The sequence below is a fragment of the Delphinapterus leucas genome, chromosome 10, assembly GCF_059928025.1.
Source record: "Delphinapterus leucas isolate spDelLeu-1000000601 "Yukka" chromosome 10, BTC_Dleu_Yukka2, whole genome shotgun sequence".
Classification (NCBI taxonomy): domain Eukaryota; kingdom Metazoa; phylum Chordata; class Mammalia; order Artiodactyla; family Monodontidae; genus Delphinapterus; species Delphinapterus leucas.
The window spans coordinates 48,146,792-48,164,735 of record NC_143138.1 but is presented as its reverse complement, the minus strand read 5'-3'; the positions used below and the strand labels follow the sequence as shown (position 1 = coordinate 48,164,735).

The 17,944-nt window shown below is 39.8% G+C and overlaps 1 protein-coding gene across 1 annotated transcript in view; it reads left to right on the top strand.

Moving 5' to 3' along the window:
- The window catches only part of NEK10 (NIMA related kinase 10), a 308,999-nt gene that overhangs the window by 58,724 nt on the left and 232,331 nt on the right, over window positions 1-17,944 (top strand). Inside the window, exons 9-19 of the mRNA XM_089918950.1 lie at window positions 331-409; window positions 1,362-1,429; window positions 3,050-3,129; window positions 4,540-4,626; window positions 7,290-7,514; window positions 10,313-10,452; window positions 11,094-11,155; window positions 13,551-13,628; window positions 15,956-16,020; window positions 17,343-17,445; window positions 17,538-17,666. Coding sequence (XP_089775076.1) covers window positions 331-409; window positions 1,362-1,429; window positions 3,050-3,129; window positions 4,540-4,626; window positions 7,290-7,514; window positions 10,313-10,452; window positions 11,094-11,155; window positions 13,551-13,628; window positions 15,956-16,020; window positions 17,343-17,445; window positions 17,538-17,666 — 1,116 coding nt within the window. The remainder of the gene's footprint in view (window positions 1-330; window positions 410-1,361; window positions 1,430-3,049; window positions 3,130-4,539; window positions 4,627-7,289; window positions 7,515-10,312; window positions 10,453-11,093; window positions 11,156-13,550; window positions 13,629-15,955; window positions 16,021-17,342; window positions 17,446-17,537; window positions 17,667-17,944) is intronic.

Sequence of the window (17,944 nt, the reverse complement as noted above, 5' to 3'; positions counted from 1 at the left end):
TTGCATCTTATTTGTATCTTATATTTGGAGGCTAAATTGCAACACAAATTTATCCAGTTAGGAGTCATCTTGGGACTTTTGAGAGTTTAAACAATCTTTCCAGGTCCCTTCCTCCACTTTGGGGCGTTCCACAGAAGCCAAGAACCCAGAAACCCACCCCCTTCTGCCCTTGAGTGAAACAGGCCCAGGGGCACCAAGTATTGTTTGGTGAGCCTGTTGTGCCACCTACAGCTCATTTTCAGAAGTGCACAACCTTTCCCCTCACCTGCTGTGTGCTTGAGCGTTCTCCCCTCTGATTCGCCTCTCGGTCTCCCCCTCCCCCCGCCGCAGTACATGGAGATCGTGGCCCACGGGTACCTCGGCTCCGGGGAGGCGCAGCACAGCGTGGACAAGCTGGTCAACATGACGTGTAAGCGCGGTCCCGGGACGCAGCTGGCCTTCCGGGCATGGCATTTACAGCAGGGAAGGGGGGATGCTTTGAATACTCACGGAGGTCCCCACCCAGCTATGGGCTTGAGAGCCCATGCCAGCTGTTATGCTCAGTGGCAAAATGTACCCAGAGGGGAGATTTTTAGATCACAGTTCTTACCTTGAAAAACCCGATTTCATGTTTTAAAAGATTTTCATTGAGCACAAGCTTAGTTTATTTAGTGCAAGAGAGATTTCCTTCCATAAAAACAAATTTTGGTAAAAATATTTTTTGCCTCCTTCGATTTCTATTAAAATGTCAGAGACTATTCATTTTTCATCTATAAGATTGGGGTAATAACAATACCCACTTACAAAGCTTCTCTTTTTGGAAGCTCTTCCCAGCCCACCTTCCGTGCTCTCTGGATTTGATGAGTGCACACTCCTGCTCTCGTGGGAGTGAGCCCACTTTCTTTGTGTGCACAGGACAGGACCTTAATTCTCAATTCCAGGGAGAGAGGAATCTGTGGTGAGCCTCAGGGACCAGGAAGGTTCTGTGAGGCCAGCCGTTCCCCTCCCCTGAGGAACCTTGCTAAGTCCATCACATGAAATCTTTATGGGGACTATCTTTGAAGAATAGGTTTCACTTTGAACTTGTAATGATATTAAGGAACTCATTCAACTTTAAGTGGAAGGGAAGGTTTAATTTTCTTGCTATCTCCAAATTTTATTATTATAATAGTAATATATAATAAATACAAGTTGAGCTTGAAACATGATTCTTGAAGTAAAAAAAATCAACCCTGTCCCTCCTCCCTCCATTGTCCTTTTTGTGTGGCCTGTGTTCCCGTTTATCCTTCGTTTGCCCATCAGTACTTGAGACCTGAGGCTCTGTGAGCACTGACCCCCTTTAAGCTTCAAATCCCTCATTGAGATATTCCATTCCTTTATAGATATTTTTCAAAAGCTTGCTGCTGTCAAAGACCAAAGAGAATGGGTCACCACAAGCAGAGCCCACAAGGTGAGTGGTCCCAGAAGGAGTTCCTGCTTCAGCTTCATATGGTGGTGGTTCACATGCTAGAGTCCAGAGCCCTTGTGGTCAAGCCATGTGTAATTATAATTCTCAAGCCTGCTAACCTAGCCTAAAATTGCCAATCTCTGCTAACCCGCCTAAGGAGTAAATATAGAAACAGCAAATAAAGGTTTTCTGAAACTTTTTTCTTTGTTCTATGTCATTTAATTCTTTATTGCTTAATCAACTAAGTTTATTGCTTAATTTAAATGTTGCTTGTAAAACCTTGACTATATATAAACTGACCCTAGGTGTGTGTTTACAAATAAATAAATAAATACATATATATGTATGTATACATATAAATACATTCCATTTGACACATGAGGTTATATTAGTTTGAACCATGTGAAATTACCCTGGTGTGTAGGTCAATTTCATATGGTTTAACTTCATAATAAGATGGTTTAGTATTATAAGCCTATGGGTCAAATACATATTTCAAGATGAATGAATGCAGGTTTAATCAAAACAGACTACATTTATATTTACAGCAAAACTATTTAGCTGGTAGCTGCCTAGAGCCAGGTTTCAATAATTTGTTGAGTTTTTATATCCCAGGAAGCCACTTTCCAGCATATATTAGAGCAAAGTTGCCTAAAATGTGTTAACACATGCTGCTCATTGTATGGGGGGGGTGATTCTTAGTGATAATACAGGTCAACATTTTTTATTTCAATAGCTATATATTTCACTGATATCACTTAGAATTTGAAGAACATTTTTGAGTAGCATTAAGGTGTTAAGGGTGGACATGACAAAAATTGTGAAATGATATATCAGTGACTGCATTTTGAGAAACATTATGTTAGAAGACAGAAAGGAAAAAGTGAGAAAAGAAGAAGAGGAAGGGATCTGAGAAACAAAGATAATAATATCTCCATAGAAAATGCATAAGATCATAAAGGGGAAAAACCCACATAATAGAAACCCAAAATCAGCCTAGTAGTTGTTATACAGGTCTGAATAACAGGTCTGAGCTGTTATACAGCTCTGGTCTGAAGTATGTTTGGGTGTGTGCTTTGGGGGACCCTGAGTTCTAAAAATTTAGAGGGAAAATATGTAAATTTGTAGTAATGGGAATCCCGAGAAGGTGACTGATAAGATATAGATGACTCCCAACTCAGTGATGTTACTCAGAAATTTGAGAGGCAAATGGATTGTCTGGTAGTGTTAGCATATCTTGCTGAGTTTGGGAAAAAATGACAGTCTTCAACATTTTGTTGAAAAAGTACTTTCATAATTTGGAAAGTGCCTGCCACAATGCCAATGCCCAACTCAGAATGAGTGCTCAGTGACTGGTCGCTACCAGAAGACAGAGAGCAGACAGCGTGGGCACTTGGAAGTAGAGGGCCATGTATCGTGGTCCCTTTGCTTCCTGTCCTGGGCAAGGAATGCTTACAAGGAGCTCGTCTGAAGAGGGGGTGGATGCCTGCCCCTTAAGAACTGGGGATTGTGAATGTTTAACAAATTTTGAAGTTAAGCCTCTATGATCCTTAGAAGGAAACATACTGTTCAAGAAGCTTGTAGTACTTACATAATTAAACCTTATTTTACTTCATTTTTCAGACATTAGTAAATTTACTCAGTGCCCGAGATACTAACGTTCTGTTGGGTGCCCTTCTGGCTGTGGCTAGTTTAGCTGAAAGGTGAGTGTATTTTAATAAGTTCTGCTGCTTTAGCAACTCAGATGGAAGAAATGCAAAATAGATCAGTTTCTCTACTTATTTTGTCATCTACTTAGTTAAAATTTGTGAAAAATAAACACGAAGTACCATAACTATACTGAAAAGGATCCAGGATAGAAAAGCATCATTTTAGAATTTAAGTTGGAGCAGCAAAGCAGTTTAAAATTTTCTTTTTTTTTCCCTGACCAGAAATATTTACCTAGTCTTTTCATCCAACCCTCAGTTACTTCTACTTTCAAAATTACACAATATGTCTTGGAAGTTGAATCTCCCTGACTTGTTTTCTTCATTCTCTCCCCTATTTATATTTTAACATTTTCAAATATTTTTGCCCTTTAAAAAATTCTAGATAACCCCTACAGATGTTATGATTATTTTAAGTTAAAAAGCTTTAAATATGTTTTTATACCAGTAAGTGGATCACTGCTTTTTTGTTTTTTGGGTTTTTTTCCAACTTAATTGAGGACTAATTGACAAATATAATTTTATGTATTTGAAGTGTACAACATAATGATTGTACACATATACATATATACACTGTGGAATGATTACCAAGATCAAGATAATTAATACATCCATCACCTCTCATAGTTAACTCTTTTTTTTGGTTTTGTGACGAGAACATGTAAGATCTCTCAGCAACTTTCAAGTGCACGGCCCCATATTATTAACTATAGTTGCTGTGCTGCACATTGGATCCTTAGTGCTCATTCTTCTTATAACTGAAAGTTTGTACCCTTTAACCTACATCTCCCTGTTTCCCCCTACTTCCAGCCCCTAGTAAACACCCTCCATTCTATTCTGTTTCTATGTAGTCGGTTTTGTTTGTTTATTTTAAATTCCACATATAAGTGATACCGTATGGTAGTTGCCCTTCTCTGTTTGGCTTATTTCATTTAACAGATTGTTCTCTAGGTTCATCCATATTGTCACAAATGACAGGATTTTTTATGGCTGAACAACATTCAATTATGTATATATAATTATATTCAATTATAACTATATATAAATATTCAATTATCTATATAAATATGTATATCACATTTTCTTTATCCACTTCATCTATCAAAGGATATATAAGGTCATTTCTATATCTTGGCTACTGTGAGTAATGCTGATCATTGCTTTTTTGTGAACAGCACATGATTCCCTTTCTCCAAAGGAAATCATGTTATCATCATACTGTTATTAAACAAATTTAAATTTGTGACATATAATACTTATTGAATGTTGGAGTTTAATGTAGCCCTGCCCCATAGAGCTACACTGCATTTTGTTTCTCCTCCTGGGATAATATGAGGGCTAAGATATTAAATACATGGATATGGTAAAATACATTTTTCATAGTTACTAATACTTTTCAATTTGTAGTCCAGAATGTAGGGAGAAGATAAGTGAACTCAACATTGTAGAAAATCTGCTGATAATTTTACATGAATATGACTTGCTTTCCAAAAGGTAGGATTGCTAACAGGGGAAAATGACAGTGTCTGACATTTAATGAAAATGATCATTATTATTTTACTTATGTTATTTACATTGTTAACTGAATATCATGCGTCAACTTGGCATTTATCTTCTAGTTAAGTTTATATAAAGTAACCAATAGCAAAGAGATATATCGATTTGTCTTTGGTCCTGCTTTACTTCTAGAACTGGTCATAGATTTGAAATATATAAATCTCATGATTATGTCTTTAATATTTTTTTATTACATTTATTTACATCCTGTCTCCTTAAGGAAAGAAACTCTGAAGTGGCTCTACTTTCAGTAATTTCAGATTGTGTGTTGAATAAGTGATTAGATTCCTAAAATCTATTTTGCTTAAGGCAAGTAAAATACATTAAGATAGCTACTGACTTATTTCATGACCAAAACAGAATCTAGAGTAAAATGAACTCATTTTCACTTGAACTACCTATTGCCCTAAAAACTTACTGTATCCAGATATTCCTTAGGTTACCTGCATCATATGATATTTAGTCGAGTAAGTCATAATTTTCTAAAGAGGCAAATAGTTAACAGAAATCCCAAGCAATAAAACGCTGACATTTAACTCATAGTAAATCCCTTGAATTCTTCATCTAAGCCAATTTAACCCTCTTTTACAAACTATACTTAGACTTGGTTGTCTGAATTGATTCACCCAATAGCCCCTGCACCGGTGTTGGAAAACCAAAGATGAATAAGATATGGTCGCATGGCGTAGGAGAGGGGCAGACACACAAATCATCAGTTTCACCACAACATTGTAGGTGGTGTGGTCAGTGGGTGCACAGGATAGATACCCTGAGGGCATGGAGCAGCACCTCCAGTCAGAGCAAGGGCTCATGCCAAGTCTCCTAAAAGAAGGAGCAGTTGTCTAGGCAGAGGAAGAGAGCAAGTGACAACAGAATATGCTCCCACCTGGAGGCCTGCAGTGCTGTGTGAGAGAGGAGCGTGCATGGGTGGGCGCAGCTACAGCAGAGTGCAGGAGGGAGGGTGCCAGAAAACTAGTTAGATAAGTTGGCTTATAAGTTAGATAATAAGTTAGATAAGTTAGAAATAGAGCTAATTTTGATAAGTTAGAAACAGAGCTAATTTTGGCCAGGCCTTCTACATGCCAGGCCCTGCTCTAAGCACTTTTGTGTTTTAATCTGTTTGATCTGCAATTCTCTTTCTATATTTTATAGATGAGATACCTTTAGCGAGGTCATGATGGGCTCTTTGTGCCTAGTAGTGTGGTTTTTATCATGAACGTGGAGACTCACAGATTTTAATCACGATCAGATTGATTTTGTGGGGACAGTTATTCTGATTGCAGTGTGTGGAGTGTGGAATTTAGCCACACAATGAGATCCACTTAGAACAAGGAGGGTATTTTTGGTGTAGAAAGTTTGAGAAGGTGAAGAGTACTGTCTACCAAAGAACATATGTCAGAGCATAAAAGTTTGGGAGGGAGAGGAGCCATGGAAAATTAGCTCAGGGAAAGGAATTGTGAAGCAGGATAAGAATGGAAATACTGGAGAGGAGAGCGACAGAGAAGCTTATATCTTGAGCATAATCGAGGCTCACAAGGATGGAGGGGCAGTGGGTTTAGCTAGCTGCAGGACTCACAGAAGAATTAACCCCAGTGCTTGCCCAGGAAACAGGGGGCACCAAAGGCTCTCCACTGGTTGGAGAAGAAGGGAGTGTCTTGGAGGATTCCCAGTCTTTGGCTTGGAAATTGAAAAGACTGTGGTGTCCTGAGTCCAGATCGGGGACATAAATGGAAGGGCTGATTTGGGGAGGAGGATAATGACTGAGTTTAGAAACAGTGGGGTGAGTGCCTGTGGAACAGTTAAGTGACTGCTGGAACCTCTATAGGTTTGGAGTGATGCCTGGGCTGAGATCACAGTGCCAGGGTAGAGGGAGTGTTTGAAGCCATAGGAATAAATAACACCATCCAGGAAGAGTGTTCAGAGTGTGAGCCTGGAGGATTCAGGACAGCTCTATGAAACGTCTATAATCATAATGTTTCAGAGCTTAGTTGAACCTTATGTCTTATGCCATCATTATCTTTATTTTACTCTCCAGATATTCACTGAGCACTTTGCATTTAATTTCCCTGGATCATAGTGTTTTTGCCATCAGGTATTAATGTCTTATTTTTGCAATCACATAGTAAGTTTCTGAAGACTAGGATAAAGCTTTTCTATTTCTTTTGTCTTGAGCATAATTCAGGCCCCATTGTATGTACTTGATGCCTGTTTGCTCGTTAGTAGGTTTTTAGCCAGACCAATGGGGATACCATGAGGATATGACTTAGAAAGTGGTCCAGAAACTATGACCTGCAGGCTAAATTTGGCTCCCTGCCTGTTTTTGTGAATAAAGATTTATTGGCACACAGCCATGCGCATTGGTTTTCATGTGTTGTCTGTGGCTGCTTTTGCACATGTTGGCATGGCTGGGTACTCATGACAGAGACTGTATGGCCCATAGAGCTGCAAACACTTGGCTGTGATCCAGCCCTCTACAGAGAACATGAGCTGACTGTGACATAGAGCCTGTTGGCGCGACCGTCCGTGCATGTCGGCAGCTCCGTGTGAATCAAGTCAAGCCACCACTGAGCTGAGTCTCCCCTCCCGCCCATCCCTCGCAGGCTCTCGGCTGAGCTGCTGCGCCTGCTCTGTGCCGAGCGCCAGGTGAGAGAGCAGGTGAAGCTCTACGAGGGGGTCCCCATCCTCCTCAGCTTGCTGCACTCAGACCACCTACAGCTTCTGTGGAGCGTCGTCTGGATCCTGGTTCAGATTTGTGAGGACCCTGAGACCAGTGTGGAAATTCGCATTTGGGGAGGCATCAAGCAGCTTCTTCATATTTTACGAGGGTGAGTCAGAGTAGGCTTTGGCCTGCTTCACTCTGGCTGATGAAGGCTGGGGTCTCAGCTGTTCGAGGGCAGGGTGGGCATGTGCTCAGCTGGCTCCTTCCCATTCTTTGGTCATTCATGTTCTACAGAGTCATTTTTACTTGTTGCAAACAGGCTCTAAATCAATGTCAGGGGCGTTCACCTTTTCAGCTCCTTGGGAGCCCTGACATATTTTTTGAATCACCAGCCTGCATTAAAGTAACGGATGTATGATCCTTAGTTAAAATAGGGGGAAATACGGTTATTCAAATGGTTCCATGTTACTGACCCTGGTCCAGTTGCTCCTCTTTTCTCCCTAATCTCCGTGGCAGTGCTCTGAGGTGGATTAAGACCTTGTTGTCTCTCTTTTAAAAGTAGAATCTGGGGCTTCCCTGGTGGCGCAGTGGTTGAGAGTCCGCCTGCTGATGCAGGGGACGCGGGTTCGTGCCCCGGTCCGGGAAGATTCCGCATGCTGCGGAGCGGCTGGGCCTGTGAGCCATGGCCACTGAGCCTGTGCTCCACAACGGGAGAGGCCACAACAGTGAGAGGCCCGCATACCGCAAAAAAAAAAAGAATCTGGTGGTATTCAAAGCCATAAATCTGGGGAAGGAATGGCTTGTTAAAACAGTTTCAAACTGAAATTCTCTTGAATTATGTTGCAAAAACTATAACAATAACCAAAAATAGTAGATATGGTATTGTATTACATGTATTGAAGTATTGAATAACAATATTGCTGGTACCACCAATGGGAAGGATCTATTACCTAAAATTATTATAGAGCATAATTCATCCCCCTAGGTGCTGAATCAAAGTTGAAAAGGATTATATCTGCCTGGAAAAAGATCACATTTATCTGTAGTATGTAAATAAAGTTCATTCTAATAAAAGCAGAGTAACATCAATTTTAATATGACTTGTTATCAAATCAATATTATTCAGACTTTGTGCTTATTGTGCCTGATAACTTGATATTGTGGAGCTATGTGTCATCAGCTCCATTCTCTGAAGGAACTTTCCAAAGCATAAGAACAGACTAGAGATATGAACAGTGGCTTTGTTAACAATTTCTGTCATTACCAAAACCAAGGAAATAATGTGTAGACTGTTAACAATCTACTTGCTTTTATGAATATCACATAAAAATCTCAAGTACTTTAAAGTATAAATTATAAATCTTTCATTAGTATTGTGGCATAATGAGCTAGCCCCACAGTCAAAGTAATTATGATTGCAAAGTTTTTTTTCCACTTGAGTTTATAGGATGATGGTGGTGGTTATTTTTGGTCCATCATACGTATTACAGTGGCTGTGGGTAGCCCTCGTGGAGAGCAGCTATTTTCTTGATGATAAAATTAAATTATATAATAGTTAAGCAATACTTCAAGGACAAAACCTGCCTTTTGACCACATAGAACTGAGTTTAATATAAGGTACTAGTTTTCCTCTTTTGGAGGAAACCATTCTTGATAGAAAAGAGTTCTTTCACATCTAAAGAGTGATTTTCCCAGTCCACTTCTATGGTACAATGTTAGAAATCTCTTCCCTGGGAAGAAGATGTATGTCAATACTTACTCTATGTTAAATATGGCTCAGTGCTCTGGGAGAATTTATTACCCCAGCTGTGTAAACAATATCCTTTCAGAGATGGGCTGCCTGGAGCTGGTACAAGGGGTGAGGTTGCCAGGTTGTCTGCTGGCTTGAGTATGAACAGCCTCTGTTGTCAAGGTGGTTTATAGGAAATCTGTTCATGCCCATTCACCTGCAGTCCCAAACTCAAAGGCAGTTACTAAAAGGTTACATACTCTTGATCAGATAGAGTGATCCCTAAAATTCAATTTTTAACATAATTAAAGATCATTGACTGCAACTATTCCATTACCTTCCCTATGCTCCCCAAAAGAAGGGCAGAGGGCCCAGATGACACAGGAGGGAGGCCAGGGAGACTCCATCCACTTTACATTTGGGTATATAGAAATCTACATAGAGCTGCTGCCATAAAAATAAATGCATGAAAAAACATGGCAACCATGTAAAACAGAAGGGAACAAAGCAGATAAAGACAGACGAATGATCTATTGTGGAAGATGTTGCACTAAGTAAACAGAAAAACAAATGCTTTATTTTATCAAAGACATTAAACAGAACATGAAGTCTATGAAATGAGATTAAAGATGAGATGATAGGATAGTAAAAAGGAGAATAGAATGATTGTGAAGCTGGGAAAGAAGATGAGGACTGAACAACATGCAGAGACTGAGTACCAGAAAGGATGTGGAGTTAGTGAAGGGAAGGGCGTGCTTGAAAACTTACACACGATGCAGAGGAGGAAGACAAGGGAATAAGAGCAACATAAAATGAAGGATATGGCCTGCAGAAGATGGGTTCTCAGCACGTGGATAATTGATATCCCTAAGGTAGAGAACAAAACAAAAGGAAATTTTGGAAAGCCTCAATCATCTAATAGAAGAGAACTTTCCTAAAATAAAAGAAGATTGGAATTTAATGGAAAAAGACAAAACTCAGAATGATGAAGACTGAGATGTATTCAAGTAAATGGCAGAAGAATAGAGTTCAAAACAAAGGCAGCCATGTGAAAAATAGAGAGATGGCTCCTACCTCACACTTCACACAAAAATCATGTCTGAGTGGATTGGAAGGTCACACAGGAGAAAACTTTATGACCTGGGGAGGCAAAGATTTATAAAACGGGAATCAGAAAGCACTGACCATGAACTACCATTGATAAATTGGTCTGTGCATTAACTTTTCTTTTTCAGGGACAGAAATTTTGTTTCTGATCGTTCCTCCATTGGAAGCCTGTCTAGTGCCAATGCGGCAGGCCGAATCCAGCAGCTTCATTTGTCAGAAGATTTCAGCCCTCGGGAAATACAAGAAAATACTTTCTCTCTTCAAGCAGGTATTTATATCATATTATTATGTTTCATTATTTGATACTGTTTAACCTTGTATTATTCTATTATAAAATTATAATGATAATATTAATTAGGCCCAATTTATAACTTAAAAAATGTGAAGTTAAATTGATGTGGATGCCTGAAACTTCTTGGTACCAGTGTTGGACTTGCAGGTTAAAGACACCCCAAACTTTCCTCTGCTTGCCAAGTTCTGTGGCCTAACCTGTTAGCCCTCTAAAGTAGTTCATACTCGGATTATAAGTGTTAATTTGGATAATATATTTAAAGTACGCACTATTTACCTGACCATTGTCCATGTACATTGAGCACGTGCTCCACACAGGGCACATGTTGGGTATGGGGCTGACGGTGCCTGCCCCCCCCACTCCATGCACAGCGGGGTGCATTAAGGGTGCCCCACAGGCTGCCATGGGGTGTGCATGCATGTGAGCTACACGAAGAGGAGAGGTACCAGCCAGCACAACTCAGGTGCCTTTCTCCCAGAGACTTGCCAGAAGGAAAATTAGTGTTTTTTGAGGGATGGCTCTGCCAACAAAATTCTCTGAGGCAGGGAGCGAGATTGCTGATGTGCACGTGCCGCCATGGCCATGACAGACACGGCATTTGGTGGTTTTCGTTGCAGCCTGCTGTGCGGCCCTCACGGAACTGGTGCTCGACGACACCAACGCCCACCAGGTGGTTCAGGTGAGAGGGCAGGGTGCCAGGACCTGTCATGATGGAGGGAGCCCACCTCAGGTGACACCTGTATCCTGGAACATGGCTTAAAAATATTGTAATATGTCTTATTTAACATGTAGAATTCCATTTTATATTCTTGTCCTTCCTCTTTTAACTCAGCTTAAAAAGAACTGCCATGTAGGTAACTGATGGTGTTTATTCCCTATATTACGTGCAGTCTATTTCATTTTCTTTATCTTTTTTTATTAAAGCTATTCTGAATTGTTTTTTGTTTTTACATCTTTATTGGAGTATAATTGCTTTACAATGGTGTGTTAGTTTCTGCTTTATAACAAAGTGAATCAGTTATACGTATACATATGTTCCCATATCTCCTCCCTCTTGCATCTCCCTCCCTCCCACCCTCCCTATCCCATCCATCCAGGTGGTCACAAAACACTGAGCTGATCTCCCTGTGCTATGCGGCTGCTTCCCACTAGCTATCTATTTTACATTTGGTACTGTATATATATGTCCATGCCACTCTCTCACTTTGTCACAGCTTACCCTTCCCCCTCGCCATATCCTCAAGTCCCTTCTCTAGTAGATCTGTGTCTTTATTCCCATCTTACCCCTAGGTTCTTCATGACATTTTTTTTCCTTAGATTCCATATATATGTGTTAGCATACTGTATTTGTCTTTCTCTTTCTGACTTACTTCACCCTGTATGACAGACTCTAGGTCCAACCACCTCACTACAAATAACTCAATTTCGTTTCTTTTTATGGCTGAGTAATATTCCATTGCATGTATCTGCCACATCTTCTTTATCCATTCAGCCGATGATGGACACTTATGTTGTTTCCATCTCCTGGCTATTGTAAATAGAGCTGCAATGAACATTTTGGTACATGACTCTTTTTGAATTATGTTTTTCTCAGGGTATATGCCCAGTAGTGGGATTGACACATGAAAGAATGCTCAACATCATTAATCATTAGAGAAATGCAAATCAAAACTACAATGAGATATCATCACATCGGTCAGAATGGCAATCATCAAAATATCTAGAAACAATAAATGCTGGAGAGGGTGCGGAGAAAAGGGAACACTCTCGCACTGCTGGTGGGAATGTGAATTGGTACAGCCACTATGGAGAACAGTATGGAGGTTCCTTAAAAAGCTACAAATAGAACTACCATATGACCCAGTATTCTGAATTGTTTTAATTTAATTGTTTTAATTCCTATGGGGCATAGGACACCATGAGTTAAGGATAGCAGTCACTTTAAGAGGACATGAAGTTATTCAGCTAGAGGTGATTGAAACACACCAAACAAAATATTTATTGCCAGGAAACTGATTTCACAGAGCACACAAAGCATAATTCATTAACCAATTCACTACATATACAGTCATGTGTGTGTGTGTGTATGTGAATACACACATTTGTATACAACCCTTGTATGTGTTTCTATTATAAAAGTTATTTCCTGCTTGTTGAATTTTACAGAGAAAAGTTTTTTTTGTTCAATACATCAACTTAAAAATACATAAATTCATAAAGTTAGTAAAGGATCATGTCAGCAGTGATCAGAGTCCCTGGGGAAGCTCAGCAGGTCAGGGTGGCAGCTGAGGCAGGGGGAGGCTCAGTCCTGTTATCATTGCTTGCTGTCTTGGCCTCTGGAAAAATATTTAGCCTAAGTTTTGACTTCGTCTTGTATAAAACAAGGAAATTACAGACTAATTCACAGAACAGCTATGAAGACTAAATGTAGTAAGGCAGGTAAAGCTCTTCACAGTTATAATATAAATGCCCACATAGAGTAGAGTTCAGTAAATTATGTATTTAATAGATAATAAAAAATGTAGCAATAAGGTAATACTTTTTGTTCATTCCCCCATGTCTGTATTTGTATTAGAATAAGGCTAGAAAGATGTTAACCGTTTATACAAATAACTTTCATTTTTAAAAATCTATGATTTTTCTCTTATTTTTCTATCTTCTTTTCTATACTAGTTTATCTACATATATTGTTTAACAAAACAATAAAGGGAGAAATATTTCATAATTAGATATTTAAAATGCAAAATATAAAGACATTTGGATCCCTTTACTCTGCCCCCTTTTTTTGCCCCCTACTCTTTGTTTTTAAAGTATTTAAATCACTTTTAATTGATATACTTTGTTATTTATAATCTTTAACGACAGTTGAGATTTTACAATGTGGTTATAGTCTTTGATGTTTAAAAGTATTACACTGACATTTTTAGTATTGTCCTGTAATATTTACTCCTGATTCCAAAATTATACTAACATTTCTTCTTTAATATTTTAAAATTGTTCCTTCCTTCTTTATGCTGTGTATCTCCATAGCATTGTTGCTGGTCACTGATAACATGGCATCTTTATTCTTCCAGGAAAATGGTATATATACAATAGCAAAATTAATTTTACGAAATAAACAAAAGAATGCAGCAAAAACTAATCTATTACAGGTAATAAACATATCCATTATTCTTTAATATCAAGTTACTGGAATCTGGGGAAATTTTGGTAATATAATCTATGAATTTGAGAATTTTTAGGTTAGCACTGGTCCCCTGTACTGACCGAGAGGGAAGAATATCTGGTGAGGGAGGCCGGCATGGAAACAAATGCTGTCAAAACAACGTAGAGGGGCTTCCCTGGTGGCGCAGTGGTTGAGAGTCTGCCTGCCGATGCAGGGGACACAGGTTCATGCCCCGGTCCGGGAAGATCCCACATGCCGCGGAGCGGCTAGGCCCGTGAGCCATGGCCGCTGAGCCTGCGTATCTGGAGCCTGTGCTCCGCAACAGGAGAGGCCACAACAGTGAGGGGCCCGCATACCGCAAAAACAAAACAAAACAAAACAAAAAAACCCCAAAAACCAATGTAGAAGGCTTAACAGTAGTTTCTCTGTAGGAATTTAGGTGATTTTATGTAGACATTTATTTGCTTATCTGTAAGTTCTATGTTTTAAAAACATTGCTTGTGTATCAAAATAATACTACGGGGAAAATTATGTGCCATCTTTAAGCACGGACCACAGTCAGTAGCATTTCACCTTTACAAAGGCAAACCTGTAAAATGGATCTTGATGGATGAGCTGGTGCTGGTCAGGTGAGTAAAGGGATAGAAGTGGGCACCCATGATATCTGCTCCAGGGCGGACGGGCATCCACACAGAGAGGAGAGCGTGGACAAAGGACGGGAGCCTGGCAGCTTAGAGTGTGCTTAGGCTGCTCAGTGGTGTGGGTGTGGGGTGTGGGGCAGAGGGAGTACCTTAGGACAGCGGTCCCCAACCTTTCTGGCACCAGAGACTGGTTTTGTGGAAGACACGTTTTCCATGGACGGGAGCGGGGATGGGGGCAGAATTCAGGCAGTAATGGGAGCTATGGGGAGCGATGGGGAGTGGCAGATGAAGCTTTGCTCGCTCACCTGCTGCTCACCTCCTGCTGTGCGGTCCAGTTCCTAACAGGCCACGGACCAGTACTGGTCCATGGTCCAGGTGTTGGGGACCCCTACCTTAGGAGATGAGGCCTGGAAGGTAAGAAGGGGCCACATTATGCAGGGTCCTATGTGCTTTTTTGAGGAGTGGACACCAGGGGGCAAGTGTCCCCAAAGACATTGGCATGATAAAATCAATTTAAAGTAAGCCTTTGCAGTAGCTGCAGCTTATCTTTTTTTCAAGTCGTTAGAACAGGAAGTAAAAAACAACGTTTGCCTTCAATCTGATTTAAGAGCTTTCAGCCAGAATGATGGTCAAACCTAGCAGAGAATTTTTGGTGGTATCTGTGGGCTGGCAGGCAGAGATTTTGGAGAGCTACCACTGAGAACACACAGGCGTGGGACTTACTTCTCTAGTACAGCACTGATGCATGACACTGTGCCGGACCATGGTAAAGTACACTCCCTCCTGCACGTGTATTCTGTTAAGCCAGTAGAGGCTTTTAAAGAATATGTATGGAAATTCTTTCGAGGCACATGCATGTTCCTCACTTCTCACAGTCTCCACTGCTTTCTCACCAGTCTCCTTCATGTGGTCTTGTTATCTGCCTGGCTTCTCCAGACAGTTTTGTTTGTGACCCTTCTATATTCAGATCACTAATTTCATGAAATGATTCCAGATTCGAATTCAGCAGACCCTGGTCACCCCAGTGGTGGCCTATTGTACAGGTACAGCTGCAAGCCTGGGGCTCTCTCTTTTTTCTCAGCACTGCAAAATGTCCAGTGTTTATTTTTCTTTGTTAAAGTCTCACAGGCCTCTTTCTGAGTGTTCTCAGGAGTTACTGTAGATGGTTCTATCTGGGGAATGCTTTAGACCTTACTCAAGAGACCAATTTGTCAAGTTTGAGTCCAGTGTGCCTGTGGCTATTTTTACATGTCATTATTTCTAGTGTTTATTTTCTCAGAGAAACTATATAAATATTGAGGCATACATAGCAGGCTAGAAAGAAAATAAACCTTGAGCTCCTGGAAATCTTGGGACATTTGGTTTTCTCGGCGTAGGAGTTTTATTTCTTGTCTCTCTGCTCCTTCTGTACTTTCTAGAAAGGAACTAATGACAGGCACTGAGTGAAACAAGGCCCAGATGCCTAGCCTTCCACAACGCAAATACTTTTTAAACATGAGAACTGGCCCAGGTGTTGATGTTGTCTGTTTTCAGTTACAAGCTGTGGCTCCCACAGAGACCAGCCACACTCGCCAAAAAGCCACGTTAATGTTCACTTCATGATCATGCTATCCTGAAAATGTTTTACTTTGTTCAGCTACCATTTGAGAATCATATATCCTTTTATTTCCAGTGTTATGCATTCAGAGCCTTGAGGTTTCTCTTCAGTATGGAAAGAAACAGACCACTCTTTAAAAGGTATGAGCTTAGAGAAATTTAAGTGATCAGTGATCATTAGAGTCAACTGTTTTCATGTACCTGATTTAGATGCAAACAGTAAGAGAATAAAGAGTCAGTATGCAAAACATGTGCCTTCAGATTTCTTAAAATCCACAGATAATACTGAGCAGCCCTAGTGATATCTTAACACTGAAAATTCACAAAATGATGAGGAAAGCACATGAATCACATCAGCACAACTCTTTTAATTATATGTAACTGCTATGGTTTTTAGTTTTTCTCTCTTTTTTAAGACATTAACATTTTTAATGGATGAAATAAAAATATGTGCTTGTTTTTGCCCATTCAGAAATGTCCAAAGTTGATCTAGTCATTTCCTTTTAATCAATAGAAAAGAAAGTATTTGTCTGGATGTCCTTAACAGTATAGGAACCCATCTGAAGGGGAGGAGGCTGGATGTTCCTGGATCAGAAGGTTGTGTGGTGAGCATGACAGAAAAACCACCACCTTGGGAAGCAGACCGTGGTTACCTACAGGTGTGGTCTGCGTGCCATAGAGGTGGCAGGTTAGCCAAATCGTAGGCCCCAAGTTCTTACTAGAATTTTATTGATAAGGCAAAATGGAAATAAAATCTTGAGTTAATATAACATCTTTTGTTTGGAAGAATGGGGCATTTTATGTTTTTATTTTATTTCTATATAACAGTTGAATTTAGGGGAAGAAAAGGAAGTATTCGTTATTCATTATAACCTTTCATTTCAAGGTCCTAAATCATCCACATCGGTGGACTTAAAGATTTTAATAAACCTAAACCCTTGAAACCAGTAGCTTGGAAATGATGCATAAATCTCCTCATTTTTTTATTCACCTGTATTTTAATTTTATTTTCATGAGGACTAAATCAAATTGTATTTGTGAAAGTGCTCTGTGCTCAATAAACACCCAATAAACATTCATTCCTAGTATATTTAATACTACACCCCCAAATGTCTTACAAATAAGATTTTTGTAAAATCTGTATCATATCTTATTGTAGCAAAAAACATATAACATGACATCTACCCTCTTAAATTTTTGTGTGCAGTACAGTGTTCTTAACTATAAGCACAGTGTCATACAGTAGATCTCTGGAACTTTCCTTTCCAATTGTTTTTCCTTACCTCTTAAGAACTGTGTCTCTAGTTTATTTTCATGAGATAAGTTGGTGAGTATTATTTCCCCCATTTGTTGGCAGTGTATTTAATGTAATTAACCTATAAGTGAGCCAGGTCCAAAAGGGAAGGAATGGGCCAGAGTTTCCAACTCCTATAGGAAGTATGTGTGTGTATTTTTCTCTGTAGACTTTTCCCCACCGACTTGTTTGAGATCTTCATTGACATAGGACATTATGTTCGTGATATCAGTGCTTATGAAGAATTAGTATCAAAGTTGAATTTATTAGTGGTAAGTCTTGAGCTTTAAATATTTTGTCAGGCTGCTATGCAGTTAGGATGCACTTATCATAGCAACCCATTTCCTTTTCATTTTTTGGTTAGGAGGATGAACTGAAGCAAATTGCTGAAAATATTGAAAGCGTTAATCAGAATAAAGCTCCTTCGAAATATATAGGCAACTATGCAGTTTTGGATCATCTTGGAAGTGGAGCTTTTGGCTGTGTTTACAAGGTGACCTTGCCCTTGAACAACATTTCCAATGTTCCCAAACAAACTGCATGTCTCCCTGCACACCCACACACAAGTGAATTGGAGCCCTTGTCAGTGAACAAATAGATATAAAAATTAGAATGGTTGTTTCTGTACAACAGATAGCCGCACTGATGTTGTCTTACCTTAGCTCTCAGCTCTAGAAATTGGTCACTGACCTTTGAAGACAAAAGCTGTCACTAATCTCTCATACAAATAGTCAAAATGGCTTGTCCCAATGCATGACACATTCTCCAAGT